The sequence below is a fragment of the Spinacia oleracea genome, chromosome 5, assembly GCF_020520425.1.
Source record: "Spinacia oleracea cultivar Varoflay chromosome 5, BTI_SOV_V1, whole genome shotgun sequence".
In the NCBI taxonomy this organism is placed as follows: Eukaryota; Viridiplantae; Streptophyta; class Magnoliopsida; order Caryophyllales; family Amaranthaceae; genus Spinacia; species Spinacia oleracea.
The window spans coordinates 15,935,690-15,958,266 of NC_079491.1; the positions used below are offsets into that span (position 1 = coordinate 15,935,690).

The following is a 22,577-nucleotide window of genomic DNA, read 5'->3' on the forward strand; positions in this document are numbered from 1 at the left end:
GTACTTACAAAACTTAAAATTTCAGGCACTTAAAAAAATAGTTTTACCAAACAGGTAATGCAAATAGCTTACTTATCAGTTTCAGCACCTTATTAATTTTAGGTGCTACCTTATCAATTTCAGCTACCTTATTAATTTCAGCTCAATTTCAGCTAGTATTGTCAAACAGAGCCAAAGACTCAAAGTAACGTTCTGATTTCAGCCCATTATAATGCCTAAAATTCTATTTCGATCCGCTCTCTACCAAACACTTTTAAAATGATAAGTTAATTAAAAAAAATCAGGTAACTGAAAAGTGTTGCCAAACAAAGTCTTGGTTTATACTTCGTAGCTCGATAATATACGAAACTAATTGGGCCTTTGCAAGAATTATATGTTAGAGGAATGCTAAGTGCAACTCCAAAGGTGAGCTAAAAGTTGTTGTAGCTAAGTTTGACACATCAAATTTCTAACTACAATTGATTAAAACTACAAATTTTAACATTGGTGGGCTACAATACTTTGTATCCCCTATAATATTTAATTTAAATAATTTATTTATTTGAGCTATATTTTGTTTGAGCTACGTAGCCCAAATTAGCTACAAGGTTTTAACAGTTGCTTATGTCATTGTTGTACCAATGGTGAGCTACCTATTCACATGCTTTTTTTTTTTCTTTTTTTTTGTGAGCAAGTCCTTTTTTTAACCATTGGAGTTGCTCTAACCAACCTAATTAATTAACCTTGGGGGAAAATGGAGTCGTATGTATTACCCCATTTCTAAAATTAACTTGGTCTGGATGTTTACAACATTAATACATAATCATTAACTAGATTAGATCCCGTACAGGCTCGGATATCTAAATTTTTTATTTAATCAATTTTTGTGTAAAATGTTTAACTGATATATTTCTACTCATAAAACAAATGCATAATAAAAAAAATCAGTTACATACTCATTTAATCATTTAATATGCAATTTTTACCTACTAATTTTTTTGAGCTACTACGTATTCTATATTTTATATGCTTAATATGCTAATTTGACCAAAATAGTAAGTAAATAATTTTTTCATTTGATATACTTATTTGACTAAAATATTACCAAAATCATTTAAAGAAAATTATTATTATGTGGTACGGAGTATCTATTAGTTGTCATATTCTATATTCTATTTTTTTTTCTATACGTAAACCATTTATAAAAAGAAAGATAGAAAATATAAAAGAAATAAAGTAGATATATATTTAGAAAAACGTTTTTGGCTGGAAAATTTTGCACCAAAAAGTGACACGTCATGTTACTCCTAGTATCTGTTAATGTAACAGATTAACTTTTTAATGAATTTTTTTTTCTTGCTTGATTGGTGCGTGATTGAAGATATGAATTAATTGATTGGTTTCTTTTTGAGAGATACGTATGACGTGGCGTAGCTGAAATGAGAGTATTGCGAGTTTGTCCATCTCTCATTACCTACCACTTTACTTTAATTATATGTAGTGAAAAAATATGAAAATTAAATGATAACCCGACCGTTAATTTTAGTCTCACAAACCTAACCGCACTCTTATAAAATACATAGTACTTTGCGGAATAGTACATCTTTGAGTGAAAATTGAAGTTATGATTAAGTACAACGTACCCAATAATGTAATATCGATCCTTTTGATAAAAATGACATAATCCACACCGATATGGAAAAGATATGCATTTCCTTATTTGTGTCACTTTACTAATTTATTTTTAATTATTATTTGTGATACTCTCGATCTTGTCCATTATTGTTTGTTTCATAAAAACGCAAACAACTACACTTGTACTCCCCCTTATCCCTTAGGCCTTAGCTAGTAAAAAGTAAGTATATATAAGCTCAACATCACTTTGAAACACATACATGAATTGATACACCTACCTACTCAAGGAAGGAAGCTAAGGAAGGAGACCGGCATTCTTCATCGATCGATCTCTAAGTCTCCCACCATGGAAACATACTTCTACAAAATTATGGTTTGCCCTTCAACTCAAACAAAAGAGCTAGTAAGTTCATTAATTTTTATTTTTATCTATTTCTTAATTATTTATCTTAAATCACGTGTTTCTATAATATATATATATATACACATTAATTTAGCGGCGGTGTTTTTTCATATGCGTAGAAAATACCAAAAGAGTATGTGACGAAATACGGCAAGCAATTTGCGAAAAGCGACGTAAAGTTACAAGTTAGTGACGGTAGTGTTTGGAGAGTGAAGGTTCTCAAAGAAAATGATAAAGTGCGTTTAACCAAAGGCTGGGAAAAGATCGTGGAAACGTATTCGCTAAAATATGGTAATTTCCTCCTGTTTAAGTTTGACAAACGCGATTCCATGTTTCATCTCACCATTTTCGACCCGCCTGGTTATGAAATCGAGTTCGATCAACAACTGGTTCAAATCTCATCCGAATCCGAACAGATGGAGATAGATCATATTACTGATTATGATGATGACATTGTTTCATCAGGTATTGTTTTTTTTCTCTCCAAAATTTACCCCAATTTATGACGTTATATATATATCTTTGGATTACACATATATAGAATAGATAATATAATGACAAACTACCCAATACGAAAAATCCAAAGAAGTATTTTAATCAATCTAGACCTTAAATAAATTCTTACCATTTTAATCAATTTGTTTCTATGCGTTCGGCTCTATCTAACTATATGTTTATTATATCCGCACACATCGCATTTTTATTATATTTTTAACGTGTTATTTCAGATTTAAATATAATAATGTATGTCTCCCGGTGTGTCCCCGAGTACGTAGTAGCTTAATTTTGTTCATTGGCTACGTTATTTTCTTTTACTATTTTGGGTAAATGATGAGAAAAGTTCAATAATGAGTGGTGACATATTATGAACAATTTCACCAAGGAACATTAGAAATATTAAACAATACGTTGTATAATATAAATTTATATGATTTTTAGGAGTGTCGGAAAAAAAAATTACAAAATTTTCCGCCCGATGGCCGGGATCCACCAGGACCCTAAGGAAAATCGACACTGATAATGAAGGTCGGCTATTCTAGTCAACTGCTATGAACTTGCTAAGGTCAAAATACAAAGGTTATGGAGATGGTATTCATACTAGTTTGGTTAAGTCTCCCTCCAAATCCTAAATTAATAATATATTGTAGCTAGTACATTAATGAATTAATTAAAGAAGAAGGGTAAGATTAATACGGAGTAGTAATTTATAGAGCTTACTTATGTCCGTGGAATGCTCGATCTATAAATGTTTTTAACAAGATCAAACTGCATGCCTAGATGTTCTAGTTGGCACTTGGCAGTAAATTTGGTAGGTCAGTCTAGACTCTTCTTCTTTATTAGTTGGTAGTACTCATTTAATTACTATGCAAGTGTAAATAGCTCGCACAGTTGCATTATATTGTTGAATTTTGGGATAGGTCATTTTTTTTTACAGCTGATACATATACTCCCTGGGTATGGAATAATGTCATACTTTGAGCTCCCATTGATTTATTTCACATAAGCAACTCCACATGGAATTTAAATTTAAATCCAAAATAGCAACCCCACATGAAATTTATAAATCTAAATCAGTTACAGCCCAGAGTATGGCACTATTCCATACCGAAGGAGTATATGTAGCCTTTTCGCATTTTTTTTAGCACACAAGAAGTCACTCACAAGACAAGACACATAGTGTGTGACGTGATTCACGTGAAGGAGTCAGGAGTATGTGCACAAAGAAGTGAGTGTGAGTAAGGGTGTATAGTCTGTATACCTATGTATTCATATGATTATCACTAATTTTTTCCTGAAATTATCGGTACTTATTTTATCAAAATTTATTGTAGTTATAAATTGTACTTTGATAATTCTTATTTTTTCTATTTTTATCTTATTTGAACTTTTCTAAACTTATTTTTTTTGAAATAAGTTAAAATAATGGGAACAGAACAGAGTATAAGTGGAAAATAAGGTAAACACAATAATAGTGTGAGGGATGTTTTAGGCTTAGTAAAAGGACCATTATTGTAACACCCCGACAATTCTCTCTTTTCTAAAATAATCTTTTAATATAAAACGTAGAAAATTATCAAGGCATTATCGCCCGTGTGAAAACGTAACGGCTTATTCAGAGTTTTGCAGCGGAAAACATAAAACTAATTTTAGGTTTATAAATAATCGATTACAGGTTTAATCCCAAAAACCAATAAACAAAAAAAATAAGGAAATATAAATAGTACGACCAGTTTAAAGTCCAATTAAACAAACCCAAGTCAACTTAGCAAATCAAAACTAAATACAAGCTCTCTATTCCCGATCCCAATGATGCAACATCTTCAAACCTGCAGATGGACAATGCTTATTGATCCTTAGAGACTGCTCACCAAAGATTGGGTCATCACAGGATCAATAAGGCATAGCCATGATCAACATGCACAAGCAAAAGCACGTAATCAGCAAAGCTGAGTACTACATACTAAATCAATAATAATCCTAACATGATTCTATTAAACGAGCAACCCTAACATGATACTAATGAACACAAACAAGGGCAGATAAAACATGATAGTTTGACGACCATACTTGACCAGACTAGACTAGGCTAGACTTTTAGCAATAATATTATTTTAGTTGAAATAGACAATGGACCGAGTTGACCATCCAGAAGTCTTCACTAAGGAAGACGAGGTACGGGCGCGACTCCGTAACCTCAGTGACCTGCGATATCGAGGAACGTTTAAATAAAAATAGGACACGGTGATCAATCCGGTCCCAGAAAAGGCCATGGGCTACCACCATGAACCCCAACTCCTGTTTGTCCGTCACTTCAGACGTGCACAGTCTAAAGCTATTGCTATTCAGTTTCACTTTACATGATTTACAAATTGAGATTCCGTTATGACTCAACCATTACATAAGACAGACAATTCACCTTTGTTCACAACTGTTTTTATCTTGGAATTAAGTAAGTGATCATAAAAGCATAAATCAAGACTCATTCCAACTTAACCAACCTTTCCTTTAACCATGAGCAACCCTGTATATGGGCATAGAGTTTCAACTTACTAAACAAGGTCCTCCGCCCTTATAAAGTAGTGAAAAGATAGAAAGGGAACAACAACCAATCGATCCAACCCAATCATATAGAATAATCTAGTGTTCCCAACCAACATGTTTGTATCAAACATCCATACTAACATGTTACAGTTCTTATAGTGCAAAATAAGTTCAATAAGTTTGTCCAACAGTATTAAACATGCACATTCCATATAACCAAGTTTGTCTATAATATCAACATCACCAAGTTCAACAATAATATCAACATGATTTCAACAATTAGCACACATTCCAAGCACGCAGGTATGTACGTACCTTGTGTAAACAAACTGCAAGACCACTTTAATAATTCAAAAGTCGCCTACGGAGAATTCTCCACCTAACAACAACCAATATAGACTCATATCAATTCATATTGAATTTTCAACAACATTAGGGAGCTTCAAACCCTTCCTAAACATAATTAGAACATTTTTCAATATCGAAACTTGAATATTTGGTTTCCTAGCATCATAATTATTATATTAATTATTGAAATTCGTTGAAAACTTTCAAAGCATCATACTTTAAATTTACAGCAATCTAAAATAATTAAAAGCTTACTCAAAATATATTCGACATCTTTAAAATCATAAAAATAATAACTTTAATAATATATAATCTTTCTATTATGATTTAAAGCCTTTAAAACCTCAAAAGTCACACTTTACTACTTAAAAGCACTAATTTAACCAATATAATATAATCTGAAAATTAGTAACTTTATTATATAATTCGTATAATCTGAAATCTATAATTTAAATCATAAAACTATAACTTTAATTCAAGAAAATATAATTCGAATTAATAAAACATGATTAAACCCTAACTTATATTTTAATCAAAAACTGAAAATTAATTCGTTTATAATCTCAACCCAAATCTGAAAATCATGTTCAAACCATAAAAATTATAAATTTAATATCAAGAACATAATTTAAATTAACAACTATATTTAATTAAAATAATTAGTTACTTAGGGTTTAAGAAATAACCAAGAATTAAAGAGGAGAGAGGAGGCTGGCCGGCGGAGCACAGGCGGCGCGGCACAGGGCGGTGGTCGCGGGGAACGGGCGACGCGGCTGGAGCCTGGTGGTGGTGACTACGGTGGTCGCACTTAGTCGTGCTTGGCTGCTGTCGTGAAAATGAAGAAACAAGAAAGAGGATGATGGAAAACGTTGGTTGGCGAGTTGGGCGGTGCAGCAACAGTGCACGGTGGCTGTGATGGTGCGGCGCAACCAGTTGCGCAGTGGTGGTGGCGGCAGAGAGCAACAAAAACAACCAAGAGGATAAGAATAAGAACGAAGGAGAAGCAAGAACAATGAAGCAAGAGATGGAGGAGTTACCGGCGTTTGAAGCTGCGGTGAGGGACAACGGTGGTCTCCGACGACTGGTTTGGCGGCGTGGCGGAAGCAACAATGAGGTTGAGGGTTGAGGGTCCTGGTTCACGTGAAAGTGAAGGAGAAGGGAAGGGGTTTTGGGTTTTGGGTTTTCACGTGAAATAGAAAGAGGAGGGAGTAAAGAATTTGAGTTTTTGTTATTTGGGCTTTATCATTTTGGGCTAGAACTAGGATTGAGTTTAAGTGTTTGAATCCAAAACCCATTAGGATTGTTTTCCAAATTCAAACGGTTTTTGTAATTCGATTTCTTTTCAACAAAAAGTTCTAAAATAATTTTAATTTCATAAATCGTTGAAATATTTAAAACGTATAAAAATAAATATTCGTTACTTAAATATTTATTTCAAAATTCGTAAATTCTATTTTAATATAATTACTTATACGTTAAAATATATTAATAAAATGTATAAAATTACGGGGGATTACAATCTACCCCTCTTAAAAGAAGTTTCGTCCCGAAACTTGACACGAAAATTCACATATTTTTCAAAAGTTTTCAACTTATTCTTACTGTAGAAGTACTTTGTGACACTCTTGTGCACTCATTTGCCAACTCAAAGATGTTTGTGTTACTCAAGAACACCTTTTTCTTATGCGGAGAATTTATTTACTTTGCACCAACATGTTTAAGTTGCTAAAAATGAGCATAAAATGCATAAAATACCATAAAAATAGGTAAAAAGCGCGAATTTATATCGCATTCTAACCCTCTTAAAGAAAACGAGTTACGCCCTCGTAACTCATCTCAGGGAATAACTTTGGGTATTTCTTCCTCAACGAATTATGTCCTCAATACAATATTCTCACTAAACTCATTCCAACAAGTAAGACTTCTATAATTCTTTCCATACAATGCCTCAACATGTGACATCGTAATGCTTGCATGGTAACTATTGATGCACGAAAATTCAATCGAACCTGGGTGGCTTTCCCAATTACCCTTAGAGTCAATAACACAGGTTTTCAACATAAATTCCGTTAGTAATCTCAATCTGTCTATCGGTTGCAGGGTGGAAAGAAATATTCATTTTCAATGTTGTCCCCAAGATTCAACTGGACCTTATTGCCAAAATTTCAGACTTTTGTTCTCGGTAAGGATCTTATATGTTGCCCTATAAAGGTAATGTCTCCAAATATTCGTAGATAACACCATAACAGCTAACTCTAGGTCATGGGTTTGGTAATTAGCCTTATAAGGTTTAAATTGACGCGACAACAGCTAAATCTAGAAAGCTTCCTCACATTTCTCACTTCACTTGAATTTCGATTCCTTTTTCAACAAGTTGGTCATTGGTTTTGCTTTCTTCCAAAAGTCTTTCACAACCTCCTATAATGGTCATCTAGGCCTATAAAACTTCAAGTATCGGACACGTTTTTTGGAGTAGGTCACTCACTCACAGCTTGAATCTTAGCATGATCTACAGAAACTCCTTCTGTTCAACTTTTCCTTGATACCGAACCTCATTACACTTTTCATGGGTGTATAACTTTTGGGCTTAACTCTTAGCTCTTGCACCAATTCATGTATTTCTTTTCATCTTTTCCAGCCAACAATGATTTCCAACGATCCTGGACCACTCAAATCTTCTCTTAAATTTATTCCCTTACGTAACATAGTTCTCAATCAATTTAGTCCTTCACTTTTCTGTCGGTGTCACTTATACACATATGACTTCAAGATTTGTATACTTCATTTAATAAAACTAGATTCTTCCTAAGCGTCTCCAAGTAATCCTCAAGTGTTTGTCATGCTCTTTCTCATTCCTTGCATAAATAGGGATATCATTAATAACATCATAACGAACTTAATTCGGAATTCGTAGAAAATCTCATTCATCAAATCTATAATTAATGCAGGTGCATTGGTTAACCCAAAAGACGTTACTCTAAAACCCATAATGACAATGACGAATCCTAATGAGGTCTTAGACCCTTATCAGCTATTCCCAATTGGTGGTACTTCAACGCAAATCAGTCTTCGAGAACACACTCGCCCAATTCAATTGATCCAATATGTCATCTATCCTAGGCAAGGGATACTTGTTATTGATGGTGTTTAGCTCCCTAAAATCGATGCATAGTTCCATACTCTTATCTTTCTCCTTAACAAACAACACAGGAGCTCCCCACGGTGATGCACTAGGCCTAATATATTCCTTGACCAAACAACTCTTACAACTGTGTCCTAATTAGTTCATTTCAGGAGGTGTCATGCTATAAGGTTCCTTGGATATAGGTGTCGTTTCAGGATTTAATTCTATAATGAACTCAAAGGCTTTAGCAGGTGACATACTCGCAATTTCACTCGGAAACACATCAATGAATCCATTCACAAAGGTAACATCCTCGATTTTCACTCCAACTTCTTTACTCCCATCTAGCACCCTACAGAAAAATAGTTCACGCTCCCTATTCATCAATTTCCTCACTCGCATTACAGAAATAACCAAAGGTTCTTGGACTACCCAAAACATCTATACGAGGTCAATCTTCCAATATGGTTCCTTACATTTACTTTCTGAATTTCACAGTACGTCTATCTTAGACTTGTACAAACTTAGTCAATTCCATCCTAAGGTTTATGAATTCTTGTGCCTTTTGCTTTCTCATAAAAGGTAGGGTAAAACTTTCCCTTAAGGCAGTAAAAAAAACGAATCCCAATTGAATCTCTCAACAGCGCTAAGTCTAACCCCATTTTCTCTCCACCATAAATCAGCTTCATCTTCCAAGTACAGTACAACTTGACCCACTCTCATGTTCTCAAGACAATTCAAATCCCCAAACAGTTTCTCGAACTCTCTAACCTAGTTCTCTAAAAAGTAAGATCAGTTTGCTTCTTAAAGTATGGTGGCTTAACTTTGGTTAGTCTCTCAAACATGTCCCCAGTAGAATCAGGACGCTCAGTTCTCTCTTCAGCCAGTCTTCCCGCCAAAAGGCGAATAGTAGCAACTAACTCACTATTGCTTGACATTCTAGTGTGCGACCTAAAATTAATTACTCTACGATACATAACTCATATGTCCCCTCTACGAAAGAAATTTAGATTTGATCATAGAGATCGCATCAACAAACACTTATTCAAGAATGTACACCAATAATAGAGCAATCATCGTCACTCATTCAAGAAAATATCCCTATCAAGGACATACAATTTGAAAACCAATGAATGGAAGTTCAATCACAACAAATAAGTAATAATATTCCCATTCGCGTGCCCAAAATAAACTTTTGATCATTGACCACTTGGATAATTAAATATTTAACTTTAATTCCACAAAAGAAACTTGTATTTCCTAAAAGAAACTTTTATTCCTCAAAACAATATTAATAACAATTTCTAAACCATAATAACGCACTTGTCCTCAAATTAACATAAAGGTTCTACGACACAAACATAAACTATTGTTGTTGAATAACGAAACTCTCAAACTGGAAATGAATACTTTAACTTCTATTGCTAACTCTATAAAGGCTTATTATATCCTTGAAGAGAATAAAGAATAACTCAAACTCTTATTGCTTTAACTTTAAACCGTTGCTGATATGCCACTTATTCTTTAAAACATAAAAGAACTAACTAACTATTACAACTTCAAATGTTTAAGGCATCTTGCCTACCTATTCTTTCCTTGGAAACTTGTGGAGTAAGATCTAGATCTTCAATATTCGTCGAATTCTTCTTCCGAGTATGAGTCTTCTTTCATGTCTTTATCTTGATGAGACTCACTTGCCACCTCACCATCACCTTTAGGTTCCACATCCGACTCACTAGGAATCTCAATGGTAGGCTCATGGGCCACTGGGTTAGGGTTATTTGCCTCAACCACTACATTCTCATTCTCCACGGTTACATCATTTCCCTCTAGATATTTACAACTCTAATAGGTTCATCTATAACTGCATCCCAAGCATGACTCCATGAGTTTCTACCCTCCTTGAACCCATTTTCTACGACCTCAATAATGGTGGTCAGGATCTCTACGTCATATCTCTACCTACCATCCCTAGTCCCATACTTAATCAACTTTGGTGTTCCATCATCAGAATGCATGTCTTTAAACCTATATTTGAGTTCTAGGTATGGCATTTTTGGTTAGGTAAACAATTAATGATAGTGGCTGCTATGATATCCTTTCTCATTAAGATAGGTTGCCCTTGAATTTTAGCATAATATTCACATCCAAACACAATTTTCTTCACGTAAATATCAGGGGTTTCTATATCAAGTTTCTCGAAGGATCCTATGTTGGTATACTTGGAAAGAAACATTTTATTCCTGAAATAAACAATTCAAGGTCTCACTAACGATTTTCCAGCCAAATCATAAACAAAGTTCAATAATGCAATAAGTTTGGTGGAAGCAAACAATTCTTTATGCACATTTAAATGTAACATTAAACAATTAGCATACGCACGTACATAACAATCAATTTCTTATGCTAGCATTGACTAGCTACTAATGCACATATAATTCTATCTTATATGCCCTTCTTATACTACCCATCTCTCATAAACTAAAGCATTCCTTGAACCCATTTTCTACGACCTCAATAATGGTGGTCAGGATCTCTACGTCATATCTCTACCTACCATCCCTAGTCCCATACTTAATCAACTTTGGTGTTCCATCATCAGAATGCATGTCTTTAAACCTATATTTGAGTTCTAGGTATGGCATTTTTGGTTAGGTAAACAATTAATGATAGTGGCTGCTATGATATCCTTTCTCATTAAGATAGGTTGCCCTTGAATTTTAGCATAATATTCACATCCAAACACAATTTTCTTCACGTAAATATCAGGGGTTTCTATATCAAGTTTCTCGAAGGATCCTATGTTGGTATACTTGGAAAGAAACATTTTATTCCTGAAATAAACAATTCAAGGTCTCACTAACGATTTTCCAGCCAAATCATAAACAAAGTTCAATAATGCAATAAGTTTGGTGGAAGCAAACAATTCTTTATGCACATTTAAATGTAACATTAAACAATTAGCATACGCACGTACATAACAATCAATTTCTTATGCTAGCATTGACTAGCTACTAATGCACATATAATTCTATCTTATATGCCCTTCTTATACTACCCATCTCTCATAAACTAAAGCATTGAAATAGTTTAAATAACAAATTAAAAGGACGATAATATAATAAAATTATAACATAGAATAAAAATATAAAATAAATAAAGTAAAATAAATTAAGGAAATGCGTAGCGAATAAATTCGAAAATAAAGTTATTAATTCGAAGAAGATTTATATATATATATTTTTTTTTAAATAACGAATTCTAACTCTTGAAACAATTTAAAAAAAAATTGAACTTCTAAAAAAAATTGTACTCCTTTTTTTTGAATAATAATTAATAAGAAAAAGAATAAAAATTTCGAAAGTCAATTTAATTCGAATAAATAATTTGATTTCGAACTTAAATAAGAAATATTATATACTTTCAAACAAGATAAAAGGAGACCTGCCCCCCCCAAAAAAAAGTACCAATTTTGAACACTATAATACGTAGAATCTCGATTTTTAAGAAATTTATTTTAAATAACTAGATAGTTAGGCGCCTAAAAATTTATTAAAGTAAAACCTGGCTCTGATACCACTTTGTAACACCCCGACAATTCTCTCTTTTCTAAAATAATCTTTTAATATAAAACGTAGAAAATTATCAAGGCATTATCGCCCGTGTGAAAACGTAACGGCTTATTCAGAGTTTTGCAGCGGAAAACATAAAACTAATTTTAGGTTTATAAATAATCGATTACAGGTTTAATCCCAAAAACCAATAAACAAAAAAAATAAGGAAATATAAATAGTACGACCAGTTTAAAGTCCAATTAAACAAACCCAAGTCAACTTAGCAAATCAAAACTAAATACAAGCTCTCTATTCCCGATCCCAATGATGCAACATCTTCAAACCTGCAGATGGACAATGCTTATTGATCCTTAGAGACTGCTCACCAAAGATTGGGTCATCACAGGATCAATAAGGCATAGCCATGATCAACATGCACAAGCAAAAGCACGTAATCAGCAAAGCTGAGTACTACATACTAAATCAATAATAATCCTAACATGATTCTATTAAACGAGCAACCCTAACATGATACTAATGAACACAAACAAGGGCAGATAAAACATGATAGTTTGACGACCATACTTGACCAGACTAGACTAGGCTAGACTTTTAGCAATAATATTATTTTAGTTGAAATAGACAATGGACCGAGTTGACCATCCAGAAGTCTTCACTAAGGAAGACGAGGTACGGGCGCGACTCCGTAACCTCAGTGACCTGCGATATCGAGGAACGTTTAAATAAAAATAGGACACGGTGATCAATCCGGTCCCAGAAAAGGCCATGGGCTACCACCATGAACCCCAACTCCTGTTTGTCCGTCACTTCAGACGTGCACAGTCTAAAGCTATTGCTATTCAGTTTCACTTTACATGATTTACAAATTGAGATTCCGTTATGACTCAACCATTACATAAGACAGACAATTCACCTTTGTTCACAACTGTTTTTATCTTGGAATTAAGTAAGTGATCATAAAAGCATAAATCAAGACTCATTCCAACTTAACCAACCTTTCCTTTAACCATGAGCAACCCTGTATATGGGCATAGAGTTTCAACTTACTAAACAAGGTCCTCCGCCCTTATAAAGTAGTGAAAAGATAGAAAGGGAACAACAACCAATCGATCCAACCCAATCATATAGAATAATCTAGTGTTCCCAACCAACATGTTTGTATCAAACATCCATACTAACATGTTACAGTTCTTATAGTGCAAAATAAGTTCAATAAGTTTGTCCAACAGTATTAAACATGCACATTCCATATAACCAAGTTTGTCTATAATATCAACATCACCAAGTTCAACAATAATATCAACATGATTTCAACAATTAGCACACATTCCAAGCACGCAGGTATGTACGTACCTTGTGTAAACAAACTGCAAGACCACTTTAATAATTCAAAAGTCGCCTACGGAGAATTCTCCACCTAACAACAACCAATATAGACTCATATCAATTCATATTGAATTTTCAACAACATTAGGGAGCTTCAAACCCTTCCTAAACATAATTAGAACATTTTTCAATATCGAAACTTGAATATTTGGTTTCCTAGCATCATAATTATTATATTAATTATTGAAATTCGTTGAAAACTTTCAAAGCATCATACTTTAAATTTACAGCAATCTAAAATAATTAAAAGCTTACTCAAAATATATTCGACATCTTTAAAATCATAAAAATAATAACTTTAATAATATATAATCTTTCTATTATGATTTAAAGCCTTTAAAACCTCAAAAGTCACACTTTACTACTTAAAAGCACTAATTTAACCAATATAATATAATCTGAAAATTAGTAACTTTATTATATAATTCGTATAATCTGAAATCTATAATTTAAATCATAAAACTATAACTTTAATTCAAGAAAATATAATTCGAATTAATAAAACATGATTAAACCCTAACTTATATTTTAATCAAAAACTGAAAATTAATTCGTTTATAATCTCAACCCAAATCTGAAAATCATGTTCAAACCATAAAAATTATAAATTTAATATCAAGAACATAATTTAAATTAACAACTATATTTAATTAAAATAATTAGTTACTTAGGGTTTAAGAAATAACCAAGAATTAAAGAGGAGAGAGGAGGCTGGCCGGCGGAGCACAGGCGGCGCGGCACAGGGCGGTGGTCGCGGGGAACGGGCGACGCGGCTGGAGCCTGGTGGTGGTGACTACGGTGGTCGCACTTAGTCGTGCTTGGCTGCTGTCGTGAAAATGAAGAAACAAGAAAGAGGATGATGGAAAACGTTGGTTGGCGAGTTGGGCGGTGCAGCAACAGTGCACGGTGGCTGTGATGGTGCGGCGCAACCAGTTGCGCAGTGGTGGTGGCGGCAGAGAGCAACAAAAACAACCAAGAGGATAAGAATAAGAACGAAGGAGAAGCAAGAACAATGAAGCAAGAGATGGAGGAGTTACCGGCGTTTGAAGCTGCGGTGAGGGACAACGGTGGTCTCCGACGACTGGTTTGGCGGCGTGGCGGAAGCAACAATGAGGTTGAGGGTTGAGGGTCCTGGTTCACGTGAAAGTGAAGGAGAAGGGAAGGGGTTTTGGGTTTTGGGTTTTCACGTGAAATAGAAAGAGGAGGGAGTAAAGAATTTGAGTTTTTGTTATTTGGGCTTTATCATTTTGGGCTAGAACTAGGATTGAGTTTAAGTGTTTGAATCCAAAACCCATTAGGATTGTTTTCCAAATTCAAACGGTTTTTGTAATTCGATTTCTTTTCAACAAAAAGTTCTAAAATAATTTTAATTTCATAAATCGTTGAAATATTTAAAACGTATAAAAATAAATATTCGTTACTTAAATATTTATTTCAAAATTCGTAAATTCTATTTTAATATAATTACTTATACGTTAAAATATATTAATAAAATGTATAAAATTACGGGGGATTACAATTATATTGTTGAGGTATATAAATTGTAGAGTATCCTAAAGTACACTGTTTCTAATATTGTAGTTGTGGTGTTCTCGTAGTATTACCAAATAATCATTATTAGTGAAGTTGAGATGAGTACTATTGTACATAAGGACCTAAACTTATATATATTTTTAATCGTTAAGGACAAATCAAAGTAAATGAAAACAAATTAAAACATGCGCCGTATTATCGGATTGAAAACATTGGCCATATTTGGTGAATGTTACTCCGTATTCACTTATTCCAATGTGGAGTACGTTCAAGTATTGAATACGTAGGAGCTAGTACAATTCTAGCTTAGCTTTTTATGCAACATTATTGTATGAGAGCATGCATTATTGTGTGAGTAAAATTGTGTATCGAAAAAGGAAAGAATTAAAAACATAGCAAGAGGCTAAAAGAAGTAGTACAAAAAATTCAAGTAAAACGGCAAAAAGTACAAACTTACTGGCCCAACTCCTAAGTACAAAGATTTCACAATTACCACCATAAAGTTCAAAGTTACACGTTTCATCATATCCTTGTCAAAATACATCTAGAGTTAGGTGTTGCGTAAATCTAATAAATGGCAAAGTATATTTTGTTCATCTAAATAATGTATTTAATTGGAAGTTCTACTTAACAACATTGCCATTTTTCTTCTTCTAATAATTGGTAGTAAGAAAGAAAAGTTATTATCACCATTACCAACAACAAGGCTTTATTCTTCATCATCTAATGATGAAGAATAAAACACTTTCAGGATATTATTGTATATTTTACGGAGCACAATTCTAGTGTCATTAGGATTCTTTAGGATTGTTATATTCTAACTCTTATAAATATGATCAATGAAATACAATATAAATGATCGGGTTAAGTTTCACATCTAACATTTAAACTATTTAATTGATGAGATGACATTTTTATGTATTCCTATGAAGACATCTATGAAGAGGGTGATAGTGTTGACCTTGATGAGATGAACGTTAGGAAACGGTACGAAGCCTTCGAGCCCAAGAATCCTCATTTCAAACTTGTCATGACACCTAACACCGTTTCCAAAGGATATCGAATCGTAAGTTCTAAATAAGTGAAAATCAGATGATATATATATATATATTTATAGTTGTTGTAATTAATAATGTTATATAATATGTAATTAAATTGCATTTAATTGTGTAGTCAGTGCCGATTAAACACGTGAGAGAACATTTGAAACCTTGGAATAGAGAGTTAATCTTAAAAGCAGGCGGTCGAGAGAAGAGGTTCCATGTAAAGTTATTGATGTACCCAAACAATAATCAAGCACCACTTGGTCGTGGATGGAAACTTTTTGTGTGGGAGAATGCCTTGCGTGTAGGTGATGGCTGTGTCTTCGAGCTCGTTTGCCCTCAAACCCATGAGTACATAGTTACCATCTTTCGTTTGCCCAGGGCCGTTGCCTAGTACGCGCGTCATCCAAGTAGTTGAAGAACCATAGCTTCCCAAAACAACACACCAGAGTATCTCAGCTCGTATTAGTAAAAGATGAGAGAGTTAATCATTTAATAAGGCTACGTACGGGACTATACTCCCCTTATCGCCATATGATTTTAAGGTGGAGCCTGTTTTGTCTGGTAAAGTGGAGTCTCGATCTCTCTAGCTAGGTCATTTCATTACAAGCCATGCAATTAAGTTTGTTTAATTATGTCATGTTTATGTCAAAGTTTGTGAGTTTGTTAGTTTTATTAAACTTGTAATATGGACTTAGTAGTATACTAGTATGTATGGATAATATTTATTTCAATTATTGGTATCTTCATTCACAGTTTGTTTATTTGAAAACGCCCCCATTTAATTGGCAAACACTCATAATTAAAGTAAAAGTTGAATTAAAAAACTTGACCCTCATAATAAGTCATTGATTAACAATATTGATAATGAAATGAAATGATCTAATTAAGCCAAGTCCACAAAAGAGCATCTGATGAGTTTGCCATGAGGAAGAGTGGACTTTGATTGCATTATTAACAAGTGACGTTGCTATAATAAATGTCATCAATTAATTTTGATCGAACCTTATAAAAGGAGGTTGAATTGAGCACCAAAAGAGAAACAAAAAAGAGTGTAATTAATTAATTAATTAATTAATTAATTATAACATCAGAAATTAAATAAAGATGAACACAAAGAAATGTTTTGAGGTTCTGTTGGTGGTTACCATTGCGATAATTCTGATGATGGCCATGGGTGGCACAGCGCAATTGGAAGCGTGCTCAGAAGTTGGGGAATCTTGTAATCCAGTACCAGGCTATTGGTGACATGTATTCATATATTCATATATTTATATGTACATGTACTACGTAGTATGTGACTTGTACCTTTCAAGGTCTTCTTCACATACTAGCTAGTAGCTACTATCAATTATATTCACGCATTTTTAATTTGTTGTGGCACATAACTGCATATTGTCTTGTACGTATCCTAATGTTGATGAGTTTTGCTGTATTTTGTATTTTTGTTTTCCTTTGTTTGTGCTAATTATAAAGCGTAATATGGTATATTAATTAATTACTACAAAATTAATTTCAGAAAAAGAGTTACGTTCATGGGCATTCGTTAGAATAGCTCTTTTTTTTTTTTTTTTTACATAGACTTAAATTTGCATAGAACTAAAAAACAGGATTACAACTTATAATTAAAAGCTTCAATTAAAAAAAAAATTAAAAAAATAAAAGCTACCAAAACATTACACTGGGATTTAGTAGCTATTATACAAAAACTAATTAAAACAAAATAATTAGTTGCTTCTCCTTGTATTCCCTGGTTGCTCAAAACCAGTGTTCATTTCCACTGTTGGTTGTCATTTGTTTCCCATTATTTTAACTAGGAATTACTTAATTCCCTGTTTTCTAATATCTCCTAGCTAGCTAGAGTCCTAGTATTAACTTAAAAACTCATTACGGAATATCAATTTAATTTAATACCAAAATTAAAATATAAGGAAGCATTTGAAAAAGATCTATATAGGGACTGATCTAGAACTTTTTTCTGTTGCTTCCAACAAATGCATACATACTTTCAAGGATCGTGTTATTGAATGAAGGTACGGCTTCACAAATAATTATTTTATTTCATGAGATAACCACAAAGGGTCTATATAGATCTATATATTATCATTTATAGATTTAAATAAATTGTTGCTAATTAATTAAATAGATGGCTTAATTTATGATTTGGCTTTAGTATTTTATATTTAATTTGGGTTTAAATTGTTATAATATTTTACATTTTTCACAAATGAGCTTGAACTATTTTATGATTTAGATTTTTTTTTTTCTGATGGATATGATTTAGATTTCTAATATTCTATAGCATATGTTTCCGCTTATGGTTCTTGATTTCGGGCACTCGATATTAAAATTGGTGTTTATATATAGGATACTCAAGAGGTTTCGACTTCAAAAAGTTGAGAACTGGAAATTTGTTGTCCATAATCGAAAGTTGCATGAGCAACAAGTTTTGATCCGCATACTGTGATTTCGATTCAAGATACCCTAATTTTGGGTTCATTGCTAATTAATATTAGGGAAGGTTGAAGTCACATATTACTATCAATTGTCACGCTTCAGTTTTGGGTGAAATTACAAAACACATACGGTGTCATGTTAATTTAACCATCTTTATTTTTTTATTTTTTTGGTGTTATCGTCCGGTGCACTTTTAAGGCTAATCCGTATTCGAGATGAGTTATGGGTGGATAGGTTACAATCCCTTCTCAATTGTTGCATGTTGCGGGGATCGAACACGCATGGAAAATATTTAACCATCTTTAAGTATATGGTAAAAGCATGGAAAAATCTAATATGTATATTCAGTATCCCCAAACATAAATAATTCAAAATACAAAATAGCATGGTCATATCAACAATAAAAGTATCCTATATTCAGCTAATTCGTTAAACAAGACAAGCATAATTGCTGGTAAAGGTTAGTTAAGGAACCTCCTAGTGTTAACTACTTAAGCTACTGGCCAATCTCCTGCAATGATATCACTACCATGAGTGATCTTGGCACAATAACACCTTGTTGGTGGTGTAAACAAGGTTTTGACAATCAAGGACCGCCACGGGAAGAGCCGGCTTCCCTTGCAGCTGTTAGGCATTTATTTTTAGTTTGTTTCGTAGTACTTGTAATGGTCTATAAAGGCCTTAGTTTAATTGTTTAGTTTGTAAAACTCTTTTATTTATGTTAAATTGAGCCTATGTCAAAAAAAAAAAAAAAAAAAAAAGACAAGCATAATATCTATGTACGTAAGTAGTACTTCGTATTTAATATTAGTCTAGCCACGGGGAAAAAAAAAAATCGACAACTTTTGTGTAAAACCGTCTTACTAAAAAGACTGTTTTGGTTGCTTAACTAATTGGCTATAGTTCTTAACTAATTAGTTTAAGTGCTTAACTAATTGGTTTAAGTGCTTAATTGATTGATTACATATATTGCTTAACTTATATAACACCAATGTGATCTTTTGTACAAGACCACCTTATATAAAGTTTGAAAAAAAAATATATACGTCAATCTCTTCTCTAACGTATAACGGCTATAAGGCATCTCTTAAGGACTTTGTCCACGTAGAAATCAGAATTGCCCTTAAATTATTTCTTTTAAGTATTAATATGAGATTAATTGATTACATATCTTATCATATTTATTGGTATGTAATTTAGGAGTAAATAAATAAAAGGAAAAGTTGAAAGATTAATATATTCAATTACAAAATTTAACTAGAAGCAACAATAAAGATAAATATATATATATATATATATATTCAATTTACCTAAGACATTTTAATTAGGCACGCAACAGTTTATATAGAGCTAGCTAGTACTACGTCTAATATAGTCATACAGAGAAAGGAGGTTCATTAGCAAAACAAGTAATAAGCTAACCAAGTATGAAAAAATTATTTACTCCGTAGTAAACTTGAGTTGACCCTGATAATAAAGTCATTAATTAAGGCAATATAATACGTAGTGTAGCAATCAAGTATGAATGGAGCCAATTCCAGAGAAGAATGACTTCACCAAGCAGATCATGTATGACACATTCACATGCAATGTGGAAGAGTTTACTTTACTTCAAGTCTTTTATTATTATTAGCGTGTTATTATATACTTGGTATTTATTATTACTCCGTATAAATTATTTTGTTTATTTATTATTATTATTATCATTATCATTATCATTATCATTATTACTCCGTATACTATATGCTACGTACTTACGTAGTGCATTTTATTTTGAAGGTTATAAAAACAGATACAATTGAGCACTAAAACACAAAGAGAAAAAACTGTTAATTATAAATTTATAACACCAAATTAAAGATGAATACAAAGAAATGTGTGGAGGTTCTATTGCTGCTCACCATTGCCATCATTCTGATGATGGCCACCGGTGCGGCTGCCCAGATTCCAAGTGTACCGTTGTCGTGCACACCGGCTGGGGAGTCTTGTAATATTTTACCGGGCAATTGGTGTTGCGCCGGTGGCAGCTGCAACCGTTTTTTTAGCGGTACATGTGTCGTGTCGTAGATCCACTACGAACTACTGCATGGCCGAACGAAGTCGTACATCTAAAATAAATAAATACGTTGCTCCTATATATGGTTGTTGTATTGTCTCATAGGAGAACGTACTTGTGGATATGCTATTGGTATTGAACTACTAATAGTCTAATACCTTTCATATATGATACTTTACATAAATTTTAATTGTATGATGAATTGCTTTTATCTTTCGTGATGATTTGTTGTTGTCCTTTATCACTGCAGAATCTGCATTGCACAAGTTTTGTACGGCCGGTAAAATACCATGCCTAACTCTTCTTCTTTCGATCTCCTCCCTAGACATAACATGACACCCGTTTATCTTTCCTCTCTCTAACCCTCTATCCTGATCTCCCATTGCCACCACCGCGTCTCCATTTCTCCTCTCTCAACAAATAAATCAGTTTCAACACTCAGCACGTGCTATAATCTCTAAAGCACGAGGAACACCCAAAATTTGATCTTTTGGGGTAGAACTTGATAAAGGTTTACGCTTTGTTTGGTAGAAAGGAATTGGAAGGAAAATAAGAGAGAAAGAAAAGAAAAATACTTCATCTGTTCTGTAAATATTGCACCATTTGATTTTTTCACTATTTACACAACGACTTTGGCCATTTTTTGTAATTCACACGTAAGAAAATTATACTCCCTCCGTCCCTTAATACTCGCACCGCTTTCCTTTTCGGGTCGTCCCTTAATACTTGCACCGCTTCTATAAATGGAAATTTTTATCAATATTATATTATTTCTCACACTTACCTACTACCCCACTTATACCCCTATTCTTTACAAAAAAATTATTTAAAAATTCACATCCTCCACTCACAACTCCCCACCTCTTACACATTTCCCACTAACAATATTAAAAAAATACCCCATTATCAACTAACACCATTAAATTAATAAGTTGAAGAAAAACGAAATAGAATGGAAAAGTATTGATTGAGAGAAGAAGAAGAAAGCAGAATCTTATTTCTGATTTTCTGTATTTGATGATCAAATAATTATTACAGCAATGAAGTATATATAGTACAGCTTAGGGATCTAGATTTTTCTAAAGTTTGTTATAACAAACTTATAACTAACTTGCTGACTGTGTGCTGACAAAGCAGCATCAGCAGTAAAACAACAGCATTAGGAAAGCAGCAACACTACAGCATTAGAAAAGCAGCATCACTAAACTACCAGTATGCATAGAATGATGATGCTATAATCAACATCCCCCCTCAAGATGGAGCATCACAAGCTCCAATCTTGGAAAGAAGTGTCTGAAATTGTGTAGAACACAATGGCTTAGTAAAGATATCTGCTAATTGTTGCTGAGTAGGCAAGTAATTTAGATGCAGTAGCCCTTCCAAAACCTTATCTCTTGTGAAGTGACAGTCAATCTCTATGTGTTTAGTGCGTTCATGGAACACTGGATTTTTAGCAATGTGGAGAGCTGACTGATTATCACAGTGTAAGGTAATTGGCTTCAAATGATGAACTCCCAAATCCTCTAACAGGTTGACAATCCAAGTAACTTCTGAGGCAGCTGCTGCCATTGCTCTATATTCAGCTTCTGCAGAAGATTTGGAAACTGTCCCTTGCTTCTTAGACTTCCATGAGACTGGTGATCCACCAAGCAATAAAATGTACCCTGTGATTGACCTTCTAGTATCTGGACAAGATGCCCAGTCTGAGTCAGAAAATGCTTGTAAACTAACAGCATCTGATGCTTTCAGCAATATCCCTTGACCTTCAGTGTGTGCTAGATATCTTAGAGTGTGGTGCAAAGCTGCCACATGGTGTTCTCTAGGATTCTGGAGAAACTGACTGAGAGTTTGGACAGCATAAGAAAGATCAGGTCTTGTGTGGGTTAGGAAATTGAGTTTTCCTACTAAAGACCTATATTTCTCAGTATCAGAATAAAACTCTCCTTCTGTGTTTGATAATTTAATATTCATGGGCAAAGGGGTGATTGCTCTCTTA

General features: G+C 33.4%; 1 protein-coding gene and 2 long non-coding RNA genes across 5 annotated transcripts; 1 reads left to right on the top strand and 2 right to left on the bottom strand.

The window, feature by feature from the left end:
• The first annotated feature begins 1,818 nt into the window (after window positions 1-1,818).
• LOC110784594 (B3 domain-containing transcription factor VRN1) lies at window positions 1,819-16,805 on the top strand. The gene is made up of 4 exons (XM_021989043.2): window positions 1,819-2,017; window positions 2,137-2,482; window positions 15,958-16,091; window positions 16,199-16,805. Exons 1-4 carry the CDS (start codon window positions 1,961-1,963, stop codon window positions 16,460-16,462), a joined length of 801 nt encoding a protein of 266 aa, XP_021844735.1. The 5' UTR covers window positions 1,819-1,960; the 3' UTR covers window positions 16,463-16,805.
• On the bottom strand, window positions 4,089-6,589 carry LOC130461151 (uncharacterized). Of its 2 annotated transcripts, XR_008921538.1 has the most exons (4): window positions 6,445-6,589; window positions 6,094-6,317; window positions 5,375-5,438; window positions 4,089-4,378 (listed from the first exon to the last, which is right to left on the bottom strand). It is a non-coding gene; the product is annotated as an uncharacterized lncRNA (long non-coding RNA). The 2 variants fall into 2 exon arrangements; XR_008921537.1 differs by having other exon boundaries at window positions 6,094-6,575.
• On the bottom strand, window positions 12,174-14,674 carry LOC110783039 (uncharacterized). Of its 2 annotated transcripts, XR_008921536.1 has the most exons (4): window positions 14,530-14,674; window positions 14,179-14,402; window positions 13,460-13,523; window positions 12,174-12,463 (listed from the first exon to the last, which is right to left on the bottom strand). It is a non-coding gene; the product is annotated as an uncharacterized lncRNA (long non-coding RNA). The 2 variants fall into 2 exon arrangements; XR_008921535.1 differs by having other exon boundaries at window positions 14,179-14,660.
• Window positions 16,806-22,577: the final 5,772 nt, after the last annotated feature.